Raw genomic sequence first — 23774 nt, forward strand, 5'->3', positions numbered from 1 at the left:
GAGCTCAGCCTGGTGCTCTGTGATGACCTGGAGGGGTGACACGGAGGGTGGGCAGGCTCAAGAGGGAGGGGAACTAGGTACACATATAGCTGATTCACGTTGTTGCATGGCAGAAACCACCACAACATTGTAAAGCAATTGTCCTCCAATTAAAACAAAAAACCTAGAAAAAAAAAGCAACTCCTTTAAAAAGTGACATGCACAAAAAACAATCAAAATACTAAAAAAAAAAAAAAGAAAAAGATGTTCCTCTTACCTTGCTGCCCAAGCAAATGGCATTCTGTACTGCCCTAGTCTTTGGCATGCCTGCTTGGCATTCTTCAGAACCTTCTGAGCAACCTTAAAGACATCAGAGTAGAACTATGAGTTACTGTATCCCACTGAAGGGAGAATTGTGAACTACAGTTATTATCTCAGTCACTGAACAAGCTCTTCCTGTAGTATCAGATGCATGGACAAGCAGATCTAAACGTAACACAGCTGGATTCACTCTAGTGCAGAGGATTCTGTTCATCATATTCTCTAGCACGATTTCCAAAGAATATCAAATGAAAACTGTTTCCAAAATGTAGGTTTTTTCTTTGGACTTCATAGGCAACAGGCATGCCATTTCATAGACTTTTGTATTTCTTTATGACTAAGGGCTATGTAGTATAAGCCCCTGAGTTATCAGTAATTACTAGTACTTGGTATTCATGCCCCAATATATGCCAAGGGAGTTCAAATGAGGACACTAATGAAAACACTAAGCTTTCACAACTCTTAATGTGCACTGGCCTATGCAGACTTCCCAGATTTGGGGAGTATATGCTTGTTATTAAGGCATGACAGGTACTGACTTAAGTTAGGCCAGGGCTTTCAAACACCACGTTTCTGTTTCTAGGTATAAATTACCGCTACTTTCACTTTCTCAAGATCACTTTTGGTTTCTGTGGGGGGTGGATTAACTCTAAAGTGCGGAGGGAAGCAGATTTAGTTTTGGCCTAAGATGCATGCATGGCAGGTCTCTTTATCAATGATACCCCTACCGCTAAAGCAGATGACACCTAATATCCCCAAATTTTCTTGTTCTGGGATACTGCACTGTTACCACTACAAAGTCTAATTGATTCAGTCAGAGTAAAGTGTGAAGGGTCTTTTGGTATTGTTGTTCAGTCACCAAGTCATGTCCAACTCTTTGTGACCCCATGGACTGAAGCACACCAGGCTTCCTTGTCCCTCATCTCCCAGAGTTTGCCCAAGTTCATGTCCATTGAATTGATGATGCCATCCAGCCATCTCATCTTCTGATGCCCTCTTCTCCTTCTGCCCTCAGTCTTTCCCAAAAATCATGGTCTTTTCCAATGAGTCGGCTCTTTGCATCAGGTGGCCAAGATACTGGAGCTTCAGCTTCAGCATCAGTTCTTCCAATGAATATTCAGGGTTGATTTTCTTTAGGATTGACTGGTTTGATTTCCTTGCAGTCCAAGGATTCTCAAGAGTCTTCCCTAGCACCATAGTTCAAAAGCATAGTTCAAAAGCGCTAAAGTCTCTTTAGCACTCAGACTTCTTTATAGTCCAACTCTCACATCCGTACATGACTACAGATCTTTTACATTACTTAAGTAAATCAGAATCAAACCAACGGGCAACATGCTGTACTGCCAGTGAACCAGTGTGAACTCTGCAGAGCTGCAGCACTGGTTCCACCGGGAGCTGGTCAGGAAAGCTGGGTCTCAGGCCCCACTCTAGACCTCCTGGGTCAGAACCCGAAATCTGACCAGAACTCCAGTGATCTGTGTGCACCAGGTCTGAGAAACGCTCATCTAGAAGACTCGGAAGGAGAACAGCAGCATCCTGTCTGCTTCTGAGTCAAACCGAAACCAGCTGTGTGAGTCTGGACCACTGAACCTCTCTGGACTCTGCTTCCCTACCTGCAAAATGAAGAGCACGAGCTCGACTTGCCAGCATCCCTTCTGGCTACTAAATATGACAAGTGTACTGAAACCACGTTGGGGAACTGAGGCCTTCAGGAGTGATGATGCAAACACTTCTCCACTGAAACAGGTTTAGGATCCAGTCCCTCCCTTTCTCCTTCCAGGGGGGCATGTCCATGCAAACTCGGAGATCATAGAGTAGAATGGTCAGCCTTCCCGGAGTGGCCATTTTACTTGCACATTTTCAAGTAGAAACAATTGCTTTTAGGTTTTAACAATAATGACTGTGTTGTGGACTAAAATGAAATATTTGCATATGTTTCACTCTTGCCTGCAGTGAACTCTCAGATTTACTGAGGATGCACATGGAATACAATGCACGTGAAAGCCAGTGAAAAACCAGTGTGTGCCCTTTGGGTTTTTTCCCCCCCTTTTCTTTTTTAAAAAAGTCTGTTCATGGTGGACACCTACAGAGACTCCTCCCAAAAATTTCCTCCAAACCAATGATTTCCTCCAAACGATGCCCCAGGCCATCTTGGGAAACATGAAGAGACAATTTTTTTTTTACAGCTCGATTACAGCTCAGAGTTTTATGCGGCAAGCAAAGGAAAGTACACCCCTGAGGTATGAGGGTGGGCCAAACCCAAAGGAGAGGCCATGAAGAGACAATTTTGATACACGGGAAAAAACTATCCTTTAGTAAAATCTCTACTGAAGCTTCTATTTTTACATAAGATGGCTGAGTCTTAATCTCTGCTTGAATTGACTGCTTTGGAGGTGTGAACGCATGGGAAAATGTACGCATGGCTGGGCTTCACATCCCGTAAGTATGGAGGAGAAGTAAATTCAGCAGATGCTCAGTGGACACTGGGAAGAATGGCGTCCCGCCTGCAAGGATACATGGTTTTCGCACCAGCATGAGCTGCCAAATTCCAAACCATGCACATGGTAGGCAGAAGCGGCCAAGCTGGTGCATACTAGCCTTGGAAACGTGTTACGCACACAGCAGGGGACTAGATCTTATCTTGGGCATTCACTGATTATTAATCAAAACACCAAAGAGACTAAAAGAGCTTCTCATCCCAGGTTTTACAGACTTGATTTAAAAAATAAAACAGCTTCTCTCCAGATAAACTTGACTCAGCTTTTATCAGCCAGAAGGGCATCCCGTCTGAAGCTGTGTGCCTGGGTACATGGGCTCTTCCTTGACAGGGGCTGTAGTAATTGATGATGATGTCCTCTTGTATGTGTCAGTGGCTTGGTTTACAGTCTCCCAGCACTGACTTGTACATTATCTGTTTGATCTTAGCACTGTTCCTGAGGGAAGGGAGGGACAGGTAGCAGCACCATCTTTCAACTACACATGTGACACCTGGGGCCCAGAGAGGTCACATGACATGTCCAGGCTGGCTGGGCACTCAGCACCCAGGTCTCTGACTCCTAGGACCTGTTATTTAACAATCACCCTGCATCTGCATGGACACGCCTGTGATGGACTGATGACCACAGAGAGGAAGCTCTGAATCAGCTGAGAAGACCTCAGTGAGAGCCGCCAGGGTGCCCCGAATCCTGCGGACCAGTCTTTGTCAATCAATGTATCAGGGTCATCTCACAGATGATCAGTTATTAAAAAAAAAATTGTTTAAGAAATAGAAGTACTGTAAAACTGGCACAAGCTGCACTCAAATGGCTGACTCAAACCAGGCAGCTCAACATGCTGGAAAGTGACAGTCATGTGTCCTTTGGCGACTCCGGAAGCGGGAAGCTGAGCGGGCAACTAAACCTTTGTAAATCTAAGTTTTTGGAAGTGTGACTTATGTCCACTCCTAGGTACCCCCAGGTACCGAACACTACACCAAAGTAATGAACACAGAGCACATACACCACATGTGTACTTCCCTTCCCTCTCCTGCCTCATGTCACACTGCCTCTGCCACCAGAGCCCTGTCCCACCTGACAAAACACAGTGGGCTCGATCTGCGGACACTACCGGCCAGACCACCCCAGCCAGGTCACCTCCTAGTCTCTGGACTCACATGTAAGAGTAAATGGATCCAAATTTACAATTCCGGGACCTTGGACACATGCCAGCAAGTGGAAATGAACTCCATTTAAATATAATATATGTACTTTTTAATGAAAGAAAGTTTACTATTAAGCTGTTAATTCCTTTGCCAGGACAGTCTAGCCAAATGAAGTATTTATTTATACATGAAATTACTTTTCACTGAAAACTGGACACATAAGGTTAACTCTTAAGAGTAAATCTACAAGAGTAGACAAACCTAGACAGCATATTAAAAAGCAGAGGCATTACTTTGCTAACAGAGGTCCGTAGAGTCAAAGCTATGGTTTTGCCCATAGTCATGTACAGACGCGAGAGCTGGACCATAAAGAAGGCTGAGCACCAAGAATTGATGCTCTCGAACTGGGGTGTTGGAGAAGACTCTTGAGAGTCCCTTGGACTGCAAAGAGATCAAACCAGTCAATACTGAAGGAAATCAACCCTGAATATTCATTGGAAAGACTGATGCTGAAGCTCTAATACTTTGGCCACCTGATACAAAGAACAGACTCATCAGAAAAGACAGTGATGCTGGAAAAGATTGAAGGCTCCAAGAGAAGGGGATGACAGAGGATGAGATGGTTGGATGGCATCACCAACTCAATGGACTGGGAGACGCTGAAGGACAGGGAAACCCGGTGTGCTGCAGTCCATGGGTTGCAGAGAGTCAGACACGACTGAGCGATTGAACAAAGAACAGTGAAAGCTGTCTATCTCTTTTAGAACATAAATATGGCTTAACTGTGATTTCTTTAAGCATTTCTATTCCTACTTTTTTCCCCCACTGCTTTTTATCATCCCAAAGTCATCCATACCTTGGAGGAGTCGGAACTCTTCATGTATGGCTCAGCACCATGGGTGATGCTCCCCTGAAGTACTTTTTCAATTCTAGCCACAAGGAATATATCAGGATGAGGACATGTGACTGAAAATATCCCCTAGGGAACAAACCATCTTCTTTAGCAAGCAGAATTTACAGTCACATTAAACAAATCTCACAAACATTAAAGATTCTCAATCAGCAAACAGCAGAACTACTCAGAAGCACCCAATGCCAAACTGGTTAACTCAACAACAAACAGTTCATCGTTCGATCAAAAAGGCTCTTTGGCGGGGGAGGCAACTAGCAGCAAGTTTAGAAAAAAAGAAATGAGAAGTCAAAAGCCATTTCTCTTTCAGCTTGCTTTGACAGCCTCGTGATATACGCAATCAATCTAATTAAGAGTCTCATTTACTCAAACTGCGCATTTTACGCTTCATTTATGTATTTACACAGCTTGTACAAGGTAGGCCTTAGTGGCGTGACCACTGGGCCAGTCCCCCACCTGCTTCGGGTACTGCATGGAGGCCTCGTGGAGGATGCCCAGAGGGGCAGGCAAGCTCTGCCGGTCGCCGTTCCTCAGAGACGGGGACGTGGTGGCCAGCATCTGCCGCACTGAGAAGTGGTTCAAGTCCACGTGGAAGTCAGCAGAAATCTTCCGGTTGCATTTTACGTCAAACAGGGACAGAGTGACAAAGAAAGGCTCGACCTGGACAAAACAAAACAATACAGACCATCACTAGGGCTCAAACTGTTGGGACAAGAGAACGCTGCTATCAAAGAAGAGACCACTAGGGCTCAAACTGTTGGGACAAGAGAATGCTGCTATCAAAGAAGAGACCACTAGACCTGTGTGTGATTGCTGCTACAAGTTACTGCAAAAGTGCAACAGCCTCCCTCCCTGTCCTGTATCGTGAACGTCCTGTCTGGTGGCCCAAATGACCCTCTGCACTCTGATCTCACCCTCCGTTCTCCAACACCAGGAACTAGGACTGCGTGACATGACTGCACTGCAACGGGCTCACCTGAAACCTCGGAATGTGTTTGTTTTTTAATTTTAGTTTTTCAAAAGGAAAATTACGTTTGTAGTGGGCCCTTCTTCATTTTCGGCAACACAGCATTGCAGATTGAAAGATAAATCATTGCACTTGACGAGAATTCTTTTTCCAAACTTCTCTTCAAATGGCTTCACTTCTGGCTCAGCTGTTGAGAAGTCAAGCTTCTTTAAAAGAAAATGCAAATATATAAATGTATTATGTTCCCACTAAAAAAAAAATCCCATAATAAATGTATCCTAAGGAAACTGCTTAAAATATGGAAAAGCTATACATATTTATTTATGCAAACTGTGTTCACTATTTTATACATTTATGTAGTATATAATAATGGTCAAATAAATGATGGTATATCTACTCAATGACTGATTATATAGAGCTTTAAAATTATTGTTATGAATAACTCAAGTGTTCATCAACTGAAGTACCTATAATCAAAATGTGGCATATACTATAAATCCAATGAAATATTACTCAGCCATAAAAAGGAATGAAGTTCTGACATATATTACAACAAGGATGGGCCCTGAAGACATTATACTAAGTGGAACAAGCCAGACATGAAAAGGAAAAAATCAAATGATTCCACATAGATGAGCTTCCTAAACAGTTAAAATCTTAAAGGCAGAAAGTAGAATAGAGGTTACTAAGGGTGAGGGGAAGGAGATACAGGGAGCTGTTGTTTAATGGGCACAGAGTTTCTGTTTGGGAGGATGGAAAAGTTCTGAAAAGAGATCGTGCTGATACTTGTGCAATAATGTGACTCTACCTAATGCCAGTGAATAGTATGTTTAAAAATGGTTAAAGTGGTAAATTTTATATTGTGCATATTTCATCACACTAAACAAAAACCTATCCAAAAAACTATATGGTTTTGAAGTCTGAGAAGAGACAGAGGAAAATACTGATTATTAAATGGGGAAAAGAAGTTCTATTTAAAAAAAAAAAAAAAAGACAACAAATGAAGAAGAGGAAACTACGGGAGGAGATGCAGCAGGACAGCTGGCCCCTCCGAGCAGCCCTGTTTGTGGGCAGCCCTGGAGGCCCTCGCCACGCGTGTTTGGGGTGTTCTCAGGACACAGGTGTGGACTGAAGGATGGCAAGGCTTGTGTTTGGAACTGAGCTTGGGCCAGTCGGGAAACAGTACCGTCTACTGGGCAACTGTAGAGATGCATGCTATTTTCTTGGTGGTAGGTTTACAGAGTAAATTATATATGTTCTTTGTGGACTAGCACATCTTTGGATGTGGACTAGCACATCTTTGGATAAATCTCCTTCAATTTTCAACAATCTATGGAATATCAAATGTTCACAATGGTTGTGTAATGGTAATGAAATTACTGGTTTTTGTTTTCTCTCTTTCTCCTGAATTTTCTATATTATCATATTGCTTTTCATCCAAAATATATAAATAAGCAAACAAATAAGCAAGCAAATAACCTATCAAAGCTTTTCTTTCCTTGAACTAGTCTAAATATTAAAATACTTCTTACCTGAGCATCTGGGTCCAAGTAAAAAAGTTTAACTCTGCTTTCACTTTTCAGTTTGATTTCTGCTTCTCTGGCACTCTGATAACAAGATAAAATAAAAAATAAAAATCACATTTAAAAACCTCCTTTTCTTACAGAGGTGTCTAAGTATGTTTGAAAGCTACCTGAAGAGCCAGACTGCCGGACAACCCTGCCCTCATCTTGGCGGGTCACCTGCACGTCAGCAAATAAGGACAGACTATGTAAGTACTGTGGGTAGCGGTGAGGATAGACACAGTGTAAGATCTGTGCGGGGAAAAGAGAAGCTAAGACTTGATCCCCGCCCTTGCGAAGCTGACAATCGACTGGAGAGTCAAAACCAATGCAAACTATCATGTAAGAAACGAGTTGCCAGTCCAGGTTCGATGCACGATGCTGGATGCTTGGGGCTGGTGCACTGGGACGACCCAGAGGGATGGTATGGGGAGGGAGGAGGGAGGAGGGTTCAGGATGGGGAACACATGTATACCTGTGGCGGATTCATTTTGATATTTGGCAAAACTAATACAATTATGTAAAGTTTAAAAATAAAATAAAATTAAAAAAAAAAAGAAAAAAAAAAAACAATGCAAACAAAGCAAAAGAGAATAGTTAAACATTACCATCAGGAAAAGCTTCATAGAATAATGAAATAGGTGACCAGCTCTGAATGAAGAGGTAGAATTTAGACAGCAAAAAGGAGGAAAACATGTGCATTTCAGATCGAATGAAAAGGATGCAGAGAAAGGATAGATAATGAGAGCAGAAAAGAGTCCAAATGGCAGAAAGGACTTACAGTCCAGCCTGTGACTTGAGGGTAAAAGTAAAGGATGGGGAAGGAAGACGTTCTGGATGGTGGAATAAAGAAAACTATGGCGGATCTTGAGGGACAGCCGTTGGTTTTGGTGGCAGGCAAGGGGGGAAATGCTGATTCATTCAATAAATATTCATGAGCACATATTCTATGTCAGGTTAAGGACACAAACATGAGTGAAGTGCAGTCCCTGTCCCCAAGGAATACCATGTGGGAAGACAGGATATGAACAGCAATACGAACGGCAAAGGAAACCATGCATACAGCGAGCCAACCTGCACCAGGGGGTGGCCACGAGAAAGAGCTCCAGGAGGAAAGTCCATCTTGCAGGATAAGGACATTTGGCCAGAAAAGGAGAGAAGGGCGTTCTAAGCGGAGGGACTACAGGTATAAAAGCACAAGTTCACACTTGAGCAATGACCAAGTCATTCATTACAATGAATGGCACATGAGGAAAAATGTAGAGAAATGAGTCAGATTTGTATAGTGAGGCCTGGGGATTTCATTAAGAATCCAAAATCCAGAATCCAGAATCAAAAAATTCTGCAATATTTTCATCAAGGGAATTTACATTTTACAATAGATCTGCCCCACGGGTAGGGCTGAAGCGATGGATTAAAAAGGGAAAGACCAGGAGATCCACATGGTCTCTCCCGGGTTATGACAACAGGCTCCCAGCCTCACAGCAAGGCCTATAACAAACCCCACCTTCCTAGCCTTGGATGGCCTGCTGGCTGACAATTAAGCTGGGAGGAAGAGCAGGTTTATTGAGAAGGTGGGAGACTGGATTCTGGAGATCCTGGGGGATTCCCAACTGGTAACATCCAGTAGACAGCCAGAAAGATGCAATGTGAACACAGGGTGGGGAGGAAGGCTGGAATCACAGACAAGGAGAACCTCAGCACAGAAGTCTTGGCGGGTGGGTGAGGGTCCCTGGGGAAAGTGTGAAAGCAAGTCTGTGGACGGAAACCCAGAAGCCCCAACACTGAAGGGACGGACAGAAGAAGAGAAGACACACAGCGGCAGCGATGGGGGCTGGAGCAGTGCGATCTGGGAACAGGCAGAAGAGGAAGCTTCTAGGAGAGTCACAGAAGTCATCTCCAGCCACATTGTGCCTCACACCTGATGCCTCTAAATCTATACCCTGCTCTTACTGGCAGTCAGAGCTCTTAATAAAACATCCTCTCTCATCTGCTCCTTTGCTCAAAGATCATGAGTCACATCTCAGCACATGATCAGCAGAGACAACCACTGGAGAGGGCATCTAGTCCTCTCTGCTGGTAGCTTACCGAGGTCTATTATCACATTTCTAATCATGGCCAACTGGAAATTAAGTATCGTCTTCATTTTCCCAGCCATGGAGTTATTCTAAAATGTTTTTAGCCACGATGCAAGGGCTTCCCTGGTGGCTCAGACAGTAAAGAATCTACCTGTAATGCAATGACCCAAACTCCATCATGACTATATTTAAACAACTGTCTACATCGAGCAGAATGAAATGACCACCAGAATATCAGCTAAGAAACTGGATACTAGTTCTAGTTCAGTTGTGAACTAGCTGTGTGAACTTGAGCAAGCCACTCAGCCTCCCTGGACTCAATTTTCATTTCCAAGTAAACATATTCAACAAGGTGCTGGCTCAAGTCTCCTTCCATGACAAAGCTGATCTTGTTCCTCTCCCTGCAGCTTTAAGGCTTCTGGAGGCTCAGGGGCCTTCCTACAGATCAGCTCATGCTTTTGCCCATTGCAGGGCAGCTGGGAGGGGGTGGACAAAGTTTGAAATCCATCAAGCCCATCATCTTCCCTGGTTTTTCACATCAAAAGGGCCAGAATATGTGCACGCAGAATATACTTAACTGAACCCAAAGAAGAATTTGCTTTACTTTGTCCATGAGGTTTCCTAACAAAAATATCAGTACTACATGCTGTGAGCCACCACCCACAGTGACACATTCTTTTCCTGAATTTCTGCTGGATTCTTTGAACAAGGGCAAACTTTATGATCTCAGACACTGGAGCACAACTGGCATAGTAGCAGGAGAGCGTGCTCTCAGTCATGTCCGACTCTGCGATGCCATGGACTGCAGCCCACCAAGCTCCTCTGTCCATAGAATTTTCCAGGCAAAAATAGTAGAATCGGTTGCCATTTCCTACTCCAGGGGATCTTCCCGAAGCAGGGATTGAACCCAAGTCTCCTATGTCTCCTGCATTGGCAGGCAGACTCTTTACCATTGAGCCACCAGGGAATGGATCCTTAATGTAGAAGCATTCCCTGGTGCCTTTCTGAAAGATGTTTGTTGATTCGAGCAGACTAGGAGATGAGAAATGAACAAAGCAGGAATGACTGCTAAGGGCTCCATATAATTGGAGGGCAAACAGGGATGCAGATACATTAAAAGAAAAAAAAAATCAACTAGCCAAAATAGACTCAAAGCATGCTAATGTTGCCACTAATATCCAAGAGATATATTCTTCACCAGAAAAACCACTTAATGGGGAAGAAGGGACAATGTTAGATGTAAAAATAACCTCAGAGTGTATACTCTACCTTACACACGTCGACAGCTCTGCTCTGAGATAGATAAAAAGCAGGCTCAGCTTCTTAAAGTTCCTCCCAGCCCTCCCAAGGCCTAGAGTACTTTAAAAAGAGGGTATGTCTGATAAATAGTGTTTGAAACAATTACCAAGTAAAACTTAAGCAGTAAGAAAATGTGGCTTTGCCCCAGAGCCAGAGAATAATAAAATACACGAAGGTATCAGTGATAAAATGGGGTATTCATTCATAACAGCCAATATCTCTATGCTAGATGTTACCCTAAGAGCATATTTAAATTTGGTACAAGCTTAGGAGGCAAGTCTTATTTTATCCTTGTTTAAGGGAAAACACTGAGGCATGAGGGACATGTTTGGAGCAAACACTTTGCTCCAAAGTTTGCTCCAAACTCACAACACTAAATAGAAGTCTGGCTTCTAGCCGAGGTTGTCTGGTTTCAGTACCGACACTCTTTAATTATTAGACCAGAAAAAATAAAATAGGTAAAGAATATAAACAGGCAAGTCAGACAGCAAAAAAACCAAATGGCAAATAAACATGAAAATATGAAAAATATCACTACTAAGCAGCAGAATAGAAATTAAAGCAGAGAAACACCATTTTTTATTCCTCTGGATGCAGAGAAACAGGAATATGAGTTGTTACAACCTTTGGGGGAAGTAACCTGGTAATATTTAAAGCGCTAAAAACATGATAAACTGTGACCCAGAAATCCCACCTTGGGGAAGTCCTAGCGCTGAAATAAGAGCACGAGCATTCAAGTTTTAAATACGTCACGGTGTTTATTGCGCAGTGCCTGTGTAGGCTAAAAACAGAAAATTATCTAGATGCTCGTGAAGAGGGAGATGACTAAATAAAGTGTGCAGTATCCATATTTGGAATATTATGCAGCTACGGAAATGAGTATGAAGACAAAAGATTGAAGGCAGGAAGAGAAGGGGATGACAGAGGATGAGATGGTTGGATGGCATCACCGACTCAATACACCTGAGTTTGAGCAAGCTCCAGGAGCTGGTGATGGACAGGGAGGCCTGGCGTGCTGCAGTCCATGGGGTCACAAAGAATTGGACATGACTGTGCGACTGAACTGAATGATGGCAATGAGTGAACTAGAGCCTGTATGGCCCTAGAAGGACCCTTAAACAAATATTTTTAAGTGGAGCAAGTTTCAGAGTAATGTGTAGATCATGAGCACATTAAAAAACAAATAACCAAAACCACTACACATGTGTATACATGTTTCCATCAGCAATTGGTTTAGTGAAGGAGAAACTATAACAGGTTAATAACATTGGTGCTCTCAGGAATGTAGGGATGGAGGTTGAAGGGAAAAGATGAACTTTTCTTTATGTGACTTTGAATATTTTTACTTATTATAGAAAACATATTTATTTTCACTTAAGTTCTAGTAAAGACAATGAAATAAAATAAATTTGGGTAATAAGTACTTTCACAGTCTAAGAGCCCACAAAACAGAACTGTACAAAAAATAGCCCACAGACAATGCTGTCCAGCACTTCTCAAAGTGACAGAAACCAGCCCTACTCTTAAAAATAACCTGAGGTCAGTCCATACTGTGGATGGAAGAAGAACTCAATTGCTTCTCCCCAAACCCGGTTGCTGCCGTCCTACCCACTGTCCGTCTGATACTTTGGGTTCCACGTACAGGAAACCGAGAGGAAAATGCAGAAAGAAAAGTAACGACAGAGCCATTCTCTGTAAAAATTGACACTTCTCAGAAATCACAGAAGAGAATGAATTGTCTAAAACAAAAGCCATTGCACCCACTCCTGTAAAGCCCAAGTTTAATCACTAATGATACAGCCTGACAATGTTTTATTCTTTTCTTCAGTTATGAACCATCCATTCAAGAGTTCCCAGAAGAACTACTGCAGAGTTTAGGCCCGGCATGCTGCAGTCCATAGGGTCACAGAGTTGGACACAACTGAATGACTGAACTGAACTGAACAGCTTAAGTTTACCTCTGAACAGGTAAAACAATCGGAGGCCAGAGTGTTGTACTTTGAGGGTGAGTCATCAGAAAAATATTCTGACTGTTGGCTCATTTAAACAGAATGGGTTGGAAATAGGAAGACTTTGCAAAATCCTTTGAAGTCAGAATATACACTTTTTAATTTAAAGAGCTGTCATGATTTGTTTCTACTACTTCCCTGATATTTAACTCCCTGGGACTACTATCGCACCCTCTGTGACACAAAGCTGCAATAAAACATTCTAGATAAGGAAGCCCAAGGAATGGAATGCCAGCTCACCTCACAACACAACTCTAGCCAATTCCTTTGTGTTGTAACACAGTGACATAGTTTTCTGGACTAGGATACAGGGAAGGAAGCATTTATTACAATGTGGTGTAAAAACTCAGAGAAAGTGTCTGAAATTCTTTGGTTTCTAACAAATACGTGTGAGTTTGGCACCTTGATGCTTACTGAACCTCAGCGAGACTCTAAAGTCTGAAACACCACCTTCTAGCCCGTATTCAATTGTGGAAAATTTACCTAGGAAGGTAAATTCATTCCCTAAAAACAAGTTACACAGTAATAGGATGGGAGCAATTTTGGTTCAGCATCAAACAACAATTCTCTTTCCCAACCACTTGGGGAGACCAAATTAAGACTGAGCGGCTGTTTCTGAGTACAGCAAGAACACAAAAATAGAAAAGTTATGGAGGAAAATATAAGGAGAATGAGAGTTTTCTTCATACTATCTTTACACAGGAGAGGATATATATGTGTGTGCATATTCATTCCAATGTTACCTAAGGTAAATGCAACCAGAAAAAAAATATGTATCAAATAAATAGTAATCAGGTTTACCACATGATCATATTACCCCTCGACAATGAAGAGGAGAAATCAATCAACTAACTTTAACTACAGTTTGTATGTTTAATAAAAATGTTTATAAGACTATGTACTCTTGATACTTTAAATGCTGGTACATTTAGAACAAATACTGGGTTCTGTATTAGACAACAGAAAGAAAGGCACAGGTTTTAGGGTGTACACAGTATGTCCCCATCAGAAAACAATGAAGGTGTCCAGTACTAAACGTATAAGCAACAAAAGGGCCAGGAATATACAAAACACGCCGAAAACCTGAGTCCACATCACTCCTACTGTATGTCAAGGGCCCCTGCATTCCATTCCACAATGAAATATCAACTATTTTTGTACTAAAACAGCTTCCTCTCACTCACATCCTGTTTGGTTATGTCTCAGGCACAGCAGAAAACAAAAGCTGAGGCAACAGGATGAATGAAGCAGAAAGAGGGGCTGCGCTGAGAGAAGCCTGCCATTAAATCACACCTTTGCCTGCCCCCATTGTTCTAGTCCTTTCTCTGCAATCCAGCTCAACGGTGGCCTGACCTCCCCATGGACTGTTTCCCACTACCGACCTCTTAACTTCCTCATCCCCTTGACTAAACTCTCCCTTCTCGTACAGCTGTGGGACTCCAGCCTTGCTCCCCACCTCCCCAGATTCAGTCTCAGATTCTGCAGCTCTGGAATCCATTCCTTCTAAAATCAGGATAACCAGTGATCAATCAACCTTCCTCCTTTCTTAACAGGTACCAATGATCCCTGCTCCAGAAACACCGAAGGGAGTTGGAAACAGTCAAAACCACCCACACTTGGAGCCCTGGATGACGGAGGGGCTGAGAGTCAGGCACACACGTGCCTGAGCCCCTCATACTGTATTTCGCCACCAACCAGGCACCTGGACAAGAGGTCTCACGAACAGACACCTGCCCCACAGTGGGCAGGGATGGCAGCATGCCGATGAATGATGGCACAGCTTAAGTTTTCTTTTTCCCTTTGAAAAATTACCTTCTGCTTTTTTCTACCTTCTTTAAGTAAAATGGTTTTACAACACTTGAGAGCTGGCGTGAGGTGGGCTGGTGGGTAGGGAGGGGGAACAACAGTTAAGCCCCTTATCAGTTCAGTTCAGTTGCTCAGTCATGTCCGACTTTGCAACCCCATGAATTGCAGCACACCAGGCTTCCCTGTCCATCACCAACTCCCAGAGTTCACTCAAACTCATGTCCATTGAGTCGGTGATGCCATCCAGCCATCTCATCCTTGGTCGTCCCCTTCCCCTCCTGCCCCCAATCCTTCCCAGCATTAGGGTCTTTTCCAATGAGTCAGCTCTTCACATGAGGTGGCCAAAGTACTGGAGTTTCAGCTTTAGCATCAATCCTTCCAATGAATACCCAGGACTGGTCTCCTTTAGGATGGACTGGTTGGATCTCCTTGCAGTCCAAGGGACTCTCAAGAGTCTTCTCCAACACCACAGTTCAAAATCATCAATTCTTCGGCGCTCAGCTTTCTTCACAGTCCAACTCTCACATCCATACATGACCACTGGAAAAACCACAGCCTTGACTAGATGGACCTTTGTTGGGAAAGTAATGTCTCTGCTTTTGAATATGCTATTTAGGTTGGTCATAGCTTTCCTTCCAAGGAGTAAGCGTCTTTTAATTTCATGGCTGCAATCACCATCTGCAGTGATTTTTGGAGCCTCAAAAGTAAAGTCTGACATTATTTCCCCATCTATCTCCCATGAAGTGATAGGACCAGATGCCATGATCTTAGTTTTCTGAATGTTGAGCTTTAAGCCAACTTTTCACTCTCCTCTTTCACTTTCATCAAGAGGCTTTTTAGTTCCTCTTCACTTTCTGCCATAAGGGTGGTGTCATCTGCATATCTGAGGTTATTGATATTTCTCCCAGCAATCTTGATTCCAGCTTGTGCTTCTTCCAGCCCAGCATTTCTCACGACGTACTCTGCATAGAAGTTAAATAAGCAGGGTGACAATATACAGCCTTGATGAACTCCTTTTCCTATTTGGAACCAGGCTGTTGTTCCATGTCCAGTTCTAACTGTTGCTTCCTGACCTGCATACAAATTTCTTAAGAGTCAGGTCAGGTGGTCTGGTATTCCCATCTCTTTCAGAATTCTCCAGTTTACTGTGATCCACACAGTCAAAGGCTTTGGCATAGTCAATAAAGCAGAAAGAGATGTTTTTCTGGAACTCTCTTGCTTTTTCCATGATTCAGCGGATGTTGGCAATTTGATCTCTGGTTCCTCTGCCTTTTCTAAAACCAGCTTGAACATCTGGAAGTTCACGGTTCATGTATTGCTGAAGCCTGGCTTGGACAATTTTGAGCATTACTTTACTAGTGTGTGAGATGAGTGCAATTGTGAGGTAGTTTGAGCATTCTTTGGCATTGCCTTTCTTTGGGATTGGAATGAAAACTGACCTTTTCCAGTCCTGTGGCCACTGCTGAGTTTTCCAAATGTGCTGGCATATTGAGTGCAGCACTTTCACAGCATCATCTTTCAGGATTTGAAATAGCTCAACTGGAATTCCATCACCTCCACTAGCTTTGTTTGTAGTGATGCTTTCTAAGGCCCACTTGACTTCACATTCCAGGATGTCTGGCTAGAGCCCCTTATAATGCTGTACTTTTTAGATTTCGACCATGACTCGAAGTAAGAAATACATTTACATCACAACCACACACACACACACACTCTCTCTCTCTCTCCATATATACGTGTTTATATGCATGATATATAGTATCTTAAATAATATCTATCATTATTAAGGGCAGGACACTTTAGTATTCTCTACGCAATTCTATCTACTTTTTTATTCTGGGTCACATACTGTTGAGCTTAAGAAGCCTGACACAAAGAGTACGTATGTATGCTTCCATTTTTAGGAAGTTCTAGAAGAGTTAGAACTAATCTATGGTGATAGAGGTCAAAACAGTAAGGGTATCAGCTGAGACGGAGGATACAAGACAGTCTGCTGAGGTGCTGGAAATGTTCTATATGTTGACATGGGTAGGGGTTCTGTGGGTGTGCCGACATGAAATCCAGAAAGCTATACAATTAGTGCCCGGGCACGTCACTCTATGTAAGTCCAACTTCAGTTAAAAAAAAAAAAAAAAAAGAATAAAACATTAAAACAAAAAATAAATGAGAAATGGAGGTTAAAACCAATTTAATTGCCTTTTACCAATTAAAACAGCTTCCACTAACTTGGTCGTTACTCACTGTTTGAAAACAGCTTCAAATGTATCTTATAAATATACTCTTTAAAGAATAAATGTATGTGATCTATGTCTCCTTTAAGTCTGACAACCAAGGAATTCTAAATCATGCTGTCCAGGTAGCAGTAGTCAATAAGAGAAGAAAGGAAGGCACAGCTCTTACATGTCTTCACAGGAAAAATACAGACTTCTACTTAATACTAATCTCAAAGAAAAGCTATGACAAACCTAGTCAGCATATTAAAAAGCAGAGACATTATTTTGCCAACAGAGGTCCATAAAGGCAAAGCTATGGTTTTTCCGTCGTCATGGATGGACGTGAGAGTTGTACCATAAAGAAAGCTGAGCACCAAAGAATTGATGCTTTTGAACTGTGGTGTTGGAGAAGACTCTTGACAGTCCTTTGGACTGCAAGGAGGTCAAACCAGTTCATCCTAAAGGAAATCAGTCCTGAATATTCACTGGAAGGACTGATGCTGAAGCTGGAGCTCCAATACTTTAGCCCCGTGATATTAAGAGATGAGTCATTAGAAAAGACCCTGATGCTGGGAAAGACTGAGGGAAAGAGGAGAAGGGGACGACAGAAGATGTGATGGTTGGATGGCATCACTGACTCAATGGACAAGAGTTTGAGCAAGCTCTGGGAGATAGTGAAGGACAGGGAAGCCTGGCATGCTGCAGTCCATGGGGTAGCAAAGAGTTGGACACAACTGAGTGACTGAACAACAAAAACAAAGCTCAAATAATATGAGTCTTGTCTTAGGTATCCACTGTGTTCACCCAGTAAATGGACAAAGTTACTTTTTTGAATTATAGACTGAACTGCATATATTATCTGTTTCAACAAACATTTTGCTTTGAGAAATCACAAACCCCAAAATATCCAGAAACAAAAAAGCAAATCTGAATGTAAATACGGTACACAGAAGTTCATAACATAAAACAAACACATGAGCCCAAACTCTTCCAGCCCAGAAGGTTACAATGGTGGCACTAAAATTAGCTGTAATAGGCAGGTGCTAAAAAGACACTGTGGTAACAGTCAGGTTCCAAAGAAAAACAATATTCTCAAGTCCCAGCCAGGGAGGTAAGTTTTGTATTTTAGAACAGCTATGTTGTCTTAAAGTGAAGGTCAATGTTGAATGCCAGTCTATTTATAATGGTATATAGATAAACCATGTTGTCTATTACAGTGTTTAAGATGTGGGTGTGTAGGGTCTCTATTTCACTGTGTTCTCACACACACAAAAAGAGAGAGACAGAATAAAAAGGGAATAACAGAGGAAGAATATAAAGGGCCAAGGAAGACAAAGATATTTCTCTCATTTAAAAAGAATCATTCATAGATGCACACAAGGATACAAGTACAAGGATATTCATTGTAGCATTGTTTGTAATAGAAAAAAATTGAAAATAAGAGAACTGCTAAAATAAAATGCTTACACAATGCAATAAAGGGTATGAATTCGATCTACACACCAACTTGGATGGATCTCAAAAATGAGGCTGAATTAAAAATAAAAGCAAGTACAGAAGACTACGTAATCATTTATATAACATTTTAAACATGCAAAACACAGCTGTATATTATTATGATAGATATACTGGTAAAGATAAGAAAAACAAAAGGAAGTATCCCCAGAAGATCCATAACAGTGGTTGTCTCTAGATGAGGCTGTAAGGGAAGAAGGGAATGGAGTAAGGATGATACTTAAAAAAGGATTTCAACTATAAAGGATATTTTATTTCTTTAAAAGATATTGAAACTGAAAGAACAATACAGTAACAAGTGTGGAATCTGGGTGGTGGGAATGTGGATGTTTTGATCTTCTCTGTGCTTTTCAGTAATTTCTGAGCTTCTCAAAATTATATAAAAAAACAGGTATAACTATTTTTTTCTTCCATTCAGAGTGACCCAGGAACAATTCATATAACTCAGGCAACCCTTTTTGGTTCAGTAACAAGATTACTAGTAATACAGATCCATCCTTTTTGGAATTGTCTCTATTAACTTAAATAAGGGAGCATATGTGTGAACACAGTAAGTAACATGTTACCATGGAAACATTTACCTGTGCATCTTGGTTATTTCTTCAATATGTGTAATGTGGTATGAAATATTATGGAGGAAAAACAAAGAATAACAAAAAGAGAATATGTCACAAGGCACTTTCTGGAAAACAAACTGAAACCTGACTCAGGTCAGTAATGGTATTCTACCTCACCAAAGACTGTGGTCAAAAATTAGCAGTAACTGCACCATGAGTTTCAGAGAAGGCAATGGCACCCCACTCCAGTACTCTTGCCTGGAAAATCCCATGGACGGAGGAGCCTGGTAGGCTGCAGTCCATGGGGTCGCGAAGAGTCAGACATGACTGAGCGACTTCACTTTTTCACTTTCATGCATTGGAGAAGGAAATGGCAACCCACTCTAGTGTCTTGCCTGGAGAATCCCAGGGACGGGGGAGCCTGATGGGCTGCCGTCTATGGGGTCGCACAGAGTCGGACACGACTGAAGCGACTTACAGCAGCAGCAGCAGCACCATGAGTTTAGCAGTTCACTACCACGTATTTGTGAAGCATTGCAACCCCATCCTATGAAGAGTGGAAGATTTAACGTGGTGTTACCTTGGCAAGTTCAGGCAGGTAGCTGTCTATACCGGAACCAGAACCTTCCAATTTGCTTTGTTCATCATCTAAAACAGTAAAAGAGATGACCCAAGTCACTTGTAGTTGAGTGTATCTTATTTAAAACAGGAGAAGGAAGGCTGTTTCTCTTATGTTGCCTGGAATACCGTGGTTTTCAATCTGGATACCCAACAGAAACACCTCAGGGCTTTTAAAAAATGCTGATGCCAGGCCCAGGAGTGAGCATGGAATATTTGATGGTGGAACAGCCTGGGCAGTGTTTAAGCAGAACTGTCATTAGCTATGGATAGCAGGCCACGTGACCACACCCACCAGGCCAACTAAAACAGAATCTCTGGTGGGACAAAGGGAATGGCATTTGTTAAAGATTCCCAGGCACTTCTAAGGCATAGCCAGCAGGATTGGGAATCACCTGTCCAAAGGCCTGAAATAAAATGTGAATTGTCAAGAATGTAGCCAGATTTCCCCACCCACTGATTTAATCTGTGGCTTCTGCCCATCCTAACTCTGACTCGAAAATTCCAAAGGATATGATTAATGATAACAATAAAAACCATAATTAGCATTTTAAGTGCTTACTCTCTGCCAGGCACTTGAGATACATTATCTTGCTTAACCTTCCCACCAACCAGCAAGTTCTGTTTTTATTCCCACTTTACAAGTGAGTAAACCAAGGCTCTGAAAACATAGGGAGCTCGCCTGAGGTCTCATAGCTGACGAAGGGTATTGCTGGGACTTGAACTCAGGTCCTCCTTTCTGCCTCCAAAGCTGTGGTTCTTCCCATTACACGATTTCCTTACACAAATGATGTCAGTGTAGGACATCCTACTGTAATGCCGACAGCCCATCTGTAAGGAGCTCACGTGTGTCCCACCTCCCTGTACCTGTCAGTAATCTACTTCCTGCATCCTCTGGGGAAACGGAAGACACGGTGGAGCGTTCGCACACCTGGAGAGAGCCACACCTGCCTACCTTCATGAGAGTCTCCGTTCCGCTTTTCCTGCATCACAGCTTCAAAGTTGAGCTGGAGAATCTTGTTCAGAATTGTGATCCACTCTTCCATTTCCACTTCACTGTCTGCTGCCAACAGGTAACTACTTTTGTCCTGCATCTTGAGCTCAAAAGCAAAACGCCTGACTTTGTTGTTCTGAAAGGGGGAAGGAGGCAAAGAAACATATTTTAGAAGAATTGGGTCATCCTTGAAAATTCTTCTCTTTAGTGTCTGCTGGTGAGTACTATCTCACCGGCATTTCAGATCGAGTCATTTAAAAAAGCAAGCCCCTTCCCCTTCAGCCCTCATCACTCTCCACCTTCCCTGATTTATCTTCTTCGTGGCTTTATTTTCCCATTTGACACATTACAGATTTTACATATTTATCTTATTTGCTGCCTGGCCCATCCAGTGGAATGGGAGCTCCTCAGGGCAGATTTCTGTTCTTCCCTCCTTCATCCCTGTTTCTAGAACACTGTCTGGCAGGTAATAGGCCCTTTAAAAATATCTGAATGAATGAAAGTTCACTGAAAAATTTTCAATTTCTCTAGCTCCTATTTTTTTTTTAATGAAGTAATATGTGGTATCACATTTTTAAAGCAAACCATTATCAGTGGACTTCCCTGGTGGCTCAGATGGTAAAGAATCTGCCTGCAATGCAGGAGACCCAGGTTCGATCCTGGGTCAGGAAGACCCCCTGGAGAAGGGAAAGGCAACCCACCCCAGTATTCTTGCCTGGAGAATCCTATGGACAGAGGAGCCTGGCAGGCTGCAGTCTGTGGGGTTGCAAAGAGTTGGACACGATTAAGCGACAAACACTACTAAACACTACTATTATCTACCAGTAGGTCTGACTCCCTTACCTGGAACTTTCTCACCACTTATGAGTCTCAGAAGGTATTTAGGCACCAGGTCTCCCTTCCCCCAGCTTCCCTCATGCCCCCAGCTTTTCTGCCCAAAGTATAAAAACCGTAATCCACGTGCACTGTATTCAAAGGATGAATGTGCTGGGAGGCCAGGGTTCCTCCATCTGGGCACTGCTGACTCCTGGGCCCTCTGTTATGGGAATGGTCCTGGGCCCTGCAGCCCGTGTGGAAGCAGCCTAGCCTTACCCCCGGATGCCAGCAGCACAAGCCCCCAGCTGTGACGATACAAACCTGCCTCCATATAATATCAATCTTACCCCGGGGGTACATCACCCTGGGGCCTGCACTAGGCAGAGGGTCAGCTCCGAGCAGTGTGACACAAGACTCCTGGCGAGGACAGGGTGAGGGACGTGACGTCACACACTGCCACTTACACGCGGGGGCCAGGCAGAGAGCTCACTCGTTAAAATGCTGGCTGGTTAGCCGCTGGCCCTGGGGGGCCTCAGTGAAGGTCTCAGAGACAGGGTGGCCTCCCAAAGGTGGCCCTGAGTCCTCTACAGCATGGTTCTCAGCAGAGAGCTGCTCCCGAGGAGCATGTGGACCACCACGCCCTAGGCACACTTCACAGCAAGCGTCAGAGGAGGGGTTGAAGACGGGTGTGAAAGAAGTTCTCAGCACTCCTCATGCACTTCTTATTAGGAAAATATGGTAAAAGTGGGGCTAGCAGCAGGTCTTGATTCCCAGTTATTCCTCTCTCTAAGCCTCAGTTTCACTCTCCACAAAATAAGTGTAATCAACTTCAAGGTCCTAAAATAGGGGCTCAAGATTCATTTCGGGTCTATTTTTAAATTTTAGTTTAGGCATTTCTTTGAACTCACAGCATTGATCAACTAACTTTTTTACAATGTCCAAAAGCAATATTAGGAAAAAAAAAAAAACCTGTAACTCTTAAGCCATTAATTTTGGTGATTAGCTTACAAACAGATATGGAGATAGAAACAAATGATTTAAAATTTTTGAAGCCTTAGATACAATTCATTAAATGCAAAATGCCATCCGCCACACCTGCAAAAGGAATATAAAGGAAGTGATGGCCACTGAGCTCAGAACCTTAGAGTCTGAAATATGCTCCAGAGACAAAATGATCAGGAAGTCTTTACTGCAAACCATCTATGCATTGACTCTGTACTGCAGACCATCTATGCACTGACTCCGTATTGCAGACTACCTATGCATTGACTCCATATTGCAGACCATCTATATACTCTGCTGAAGACAGGCATCACAACTATCTTATAAAACAAAAGTAATTATTTCTACTTTCTAAATGATGTTACCAATTATATATAGTTTTGCTTTAATAATTAAAAAAAAAAAGTCAGTGATAGAAAATTCAACTAAAACATAAATGAAAAGGTCTCTCAGCTTAAGAATACAAATGAAACTCCCACTTGGGAATCCCACACAAGAAGTTACTTCACTGTCATTGATAATGCACTCTGGTATGGCTCCCTTTACGTGCTGAATAAACATTCTTTGATATAATTTGGTTTACATAGCGGCAGCTTTCAGCTGAGGCTGGGTCACAAGCTGAGAGCACCATGGGGTCAATTAGCTGTTGATGCAAAATTAATTTTCAACGGACATTAAGTGGTGTTGTCATCTCGACCTAGGGCCTAGGTACACTTTCCTGTATCCCACCCCCTTTTAAAATTTCAGTACTGCACAGTGTTTGTGCTTTTCTGCTGTTGTTGTAACCATCAGTAATTTAAAAGACCAAGATTTAACTACAATTTTGTATTTCTGGTTTTCCTAAAAAAACCTCAGATGATCTAGCAGCCTGGAGCTGGCAATGCCCCCAGCAGCATCAGCTCCCCATTGAAGGGAGCCCTGTGTTCCAGTTCGTCTGAGTCCCTAGCATTCCCCATTGCTTTACAAGCACACCTCTTCTTCCACCTAACTTATTGGTTTGGCACCTGCAGCCATCTGAGCCTGGACCCGTCTGGACCCCTAACTTCCATGCTCACTGTGATGAAACAACAAGGTCTGGACTTCTTCTCCCATCATTAACTACTAAAAAACTGGGCAAAAGAGATGAAACAACTGTTTCCAGATATTTTGCAATCATCAGTGCAGCCCTACGATCCCTGATAGAAAGGAAACGAATGAGGTGAGCCCTACCAGCACCTTAGCTCTCTGCCTGGACCCAGGAAGGTGAGCCTGAACAGAGTCCAACAGTTCTGCTGACTGAAGAGACTGCCCAGAGTTCACAAGATGTAGGTGGACAGAACACGCAGGACAGAGTCTCCTGCCCAGAGTTCACAAGATGTAGGTGGACAGAACACGCAGGACAGAGTCTCCTGCCCAGAGTTCACAAGATGTAGGTGGACAGAACACGCAGGACAGAGTCTCCTGCCCAGAGTTCACAAGATGTAGGTGGACAGAACACGCAGGACAGAG

General features: G+C 42.8%; 1 protein-coding gene across 20 annotated transcripts in view; it reads right to left on the bottom strand.

Moving 5' to 3' along the window:
- Nucleotides 1–23774, bottom strand: part of DOCK9 (dedicator of cytokinesis 9) — a 287020-nt gene that overhangs the window by 96272 nt on the left and 166974 nt on the right. For all 20 annotated transcript variants that reach the window (XM_027557861.1, XM_027557873.1, XM_027557859.1 and 17 more), the window contains exons 8-14: nucleotides 20430–20604; nucleotides 19437–19504; nucleotides 7350–7424; nucleotides 5883–6023; nucleotides 5307–5510; nucleotides 4797–4919; nucleotides 257–339 (exon numbers count right to left, since the gene is read on the bottom strand). In XM_027557861.1, coding sequence (XP_027413662.1) covers nucleotides 257–339; nucleotides 4797–4919; nucleotides 5307–5510; nucleotides 5883–6023; nucleotides 7350–7424; nucleotides 19437–19504; nucleotides 20430–20604 — 869 coding nt within the window. The remainder of the gene's footprint in view (nucleotides 1–256; nucleotides 340–4796; nucleotides 4920–5306; nucleotides 5511–5882; nucleotides 6024–7349; nucleotides 7425–19436; nucleotides 19505–20429; nucleotides 20605–23774) is intronic.

This window comes from Bos indicus x Bos taurus, chromosome 12 (assembly GCF_003369695.1).
Source record: "Bos indicus x Bos taurus breed Angus x Brahman F1 hybrid chromosome 12, Bos_hybrid_MaternalHap_v2.0, whole genome shotgun sequence".
NCBI classification, from domain to species: domain Eukaryota; kingdom Metazoa; phylum Chordata; class Mammalia; order Artiodactyla; family Bovidae; genus Bos; species Bos indicus x Bos taurus.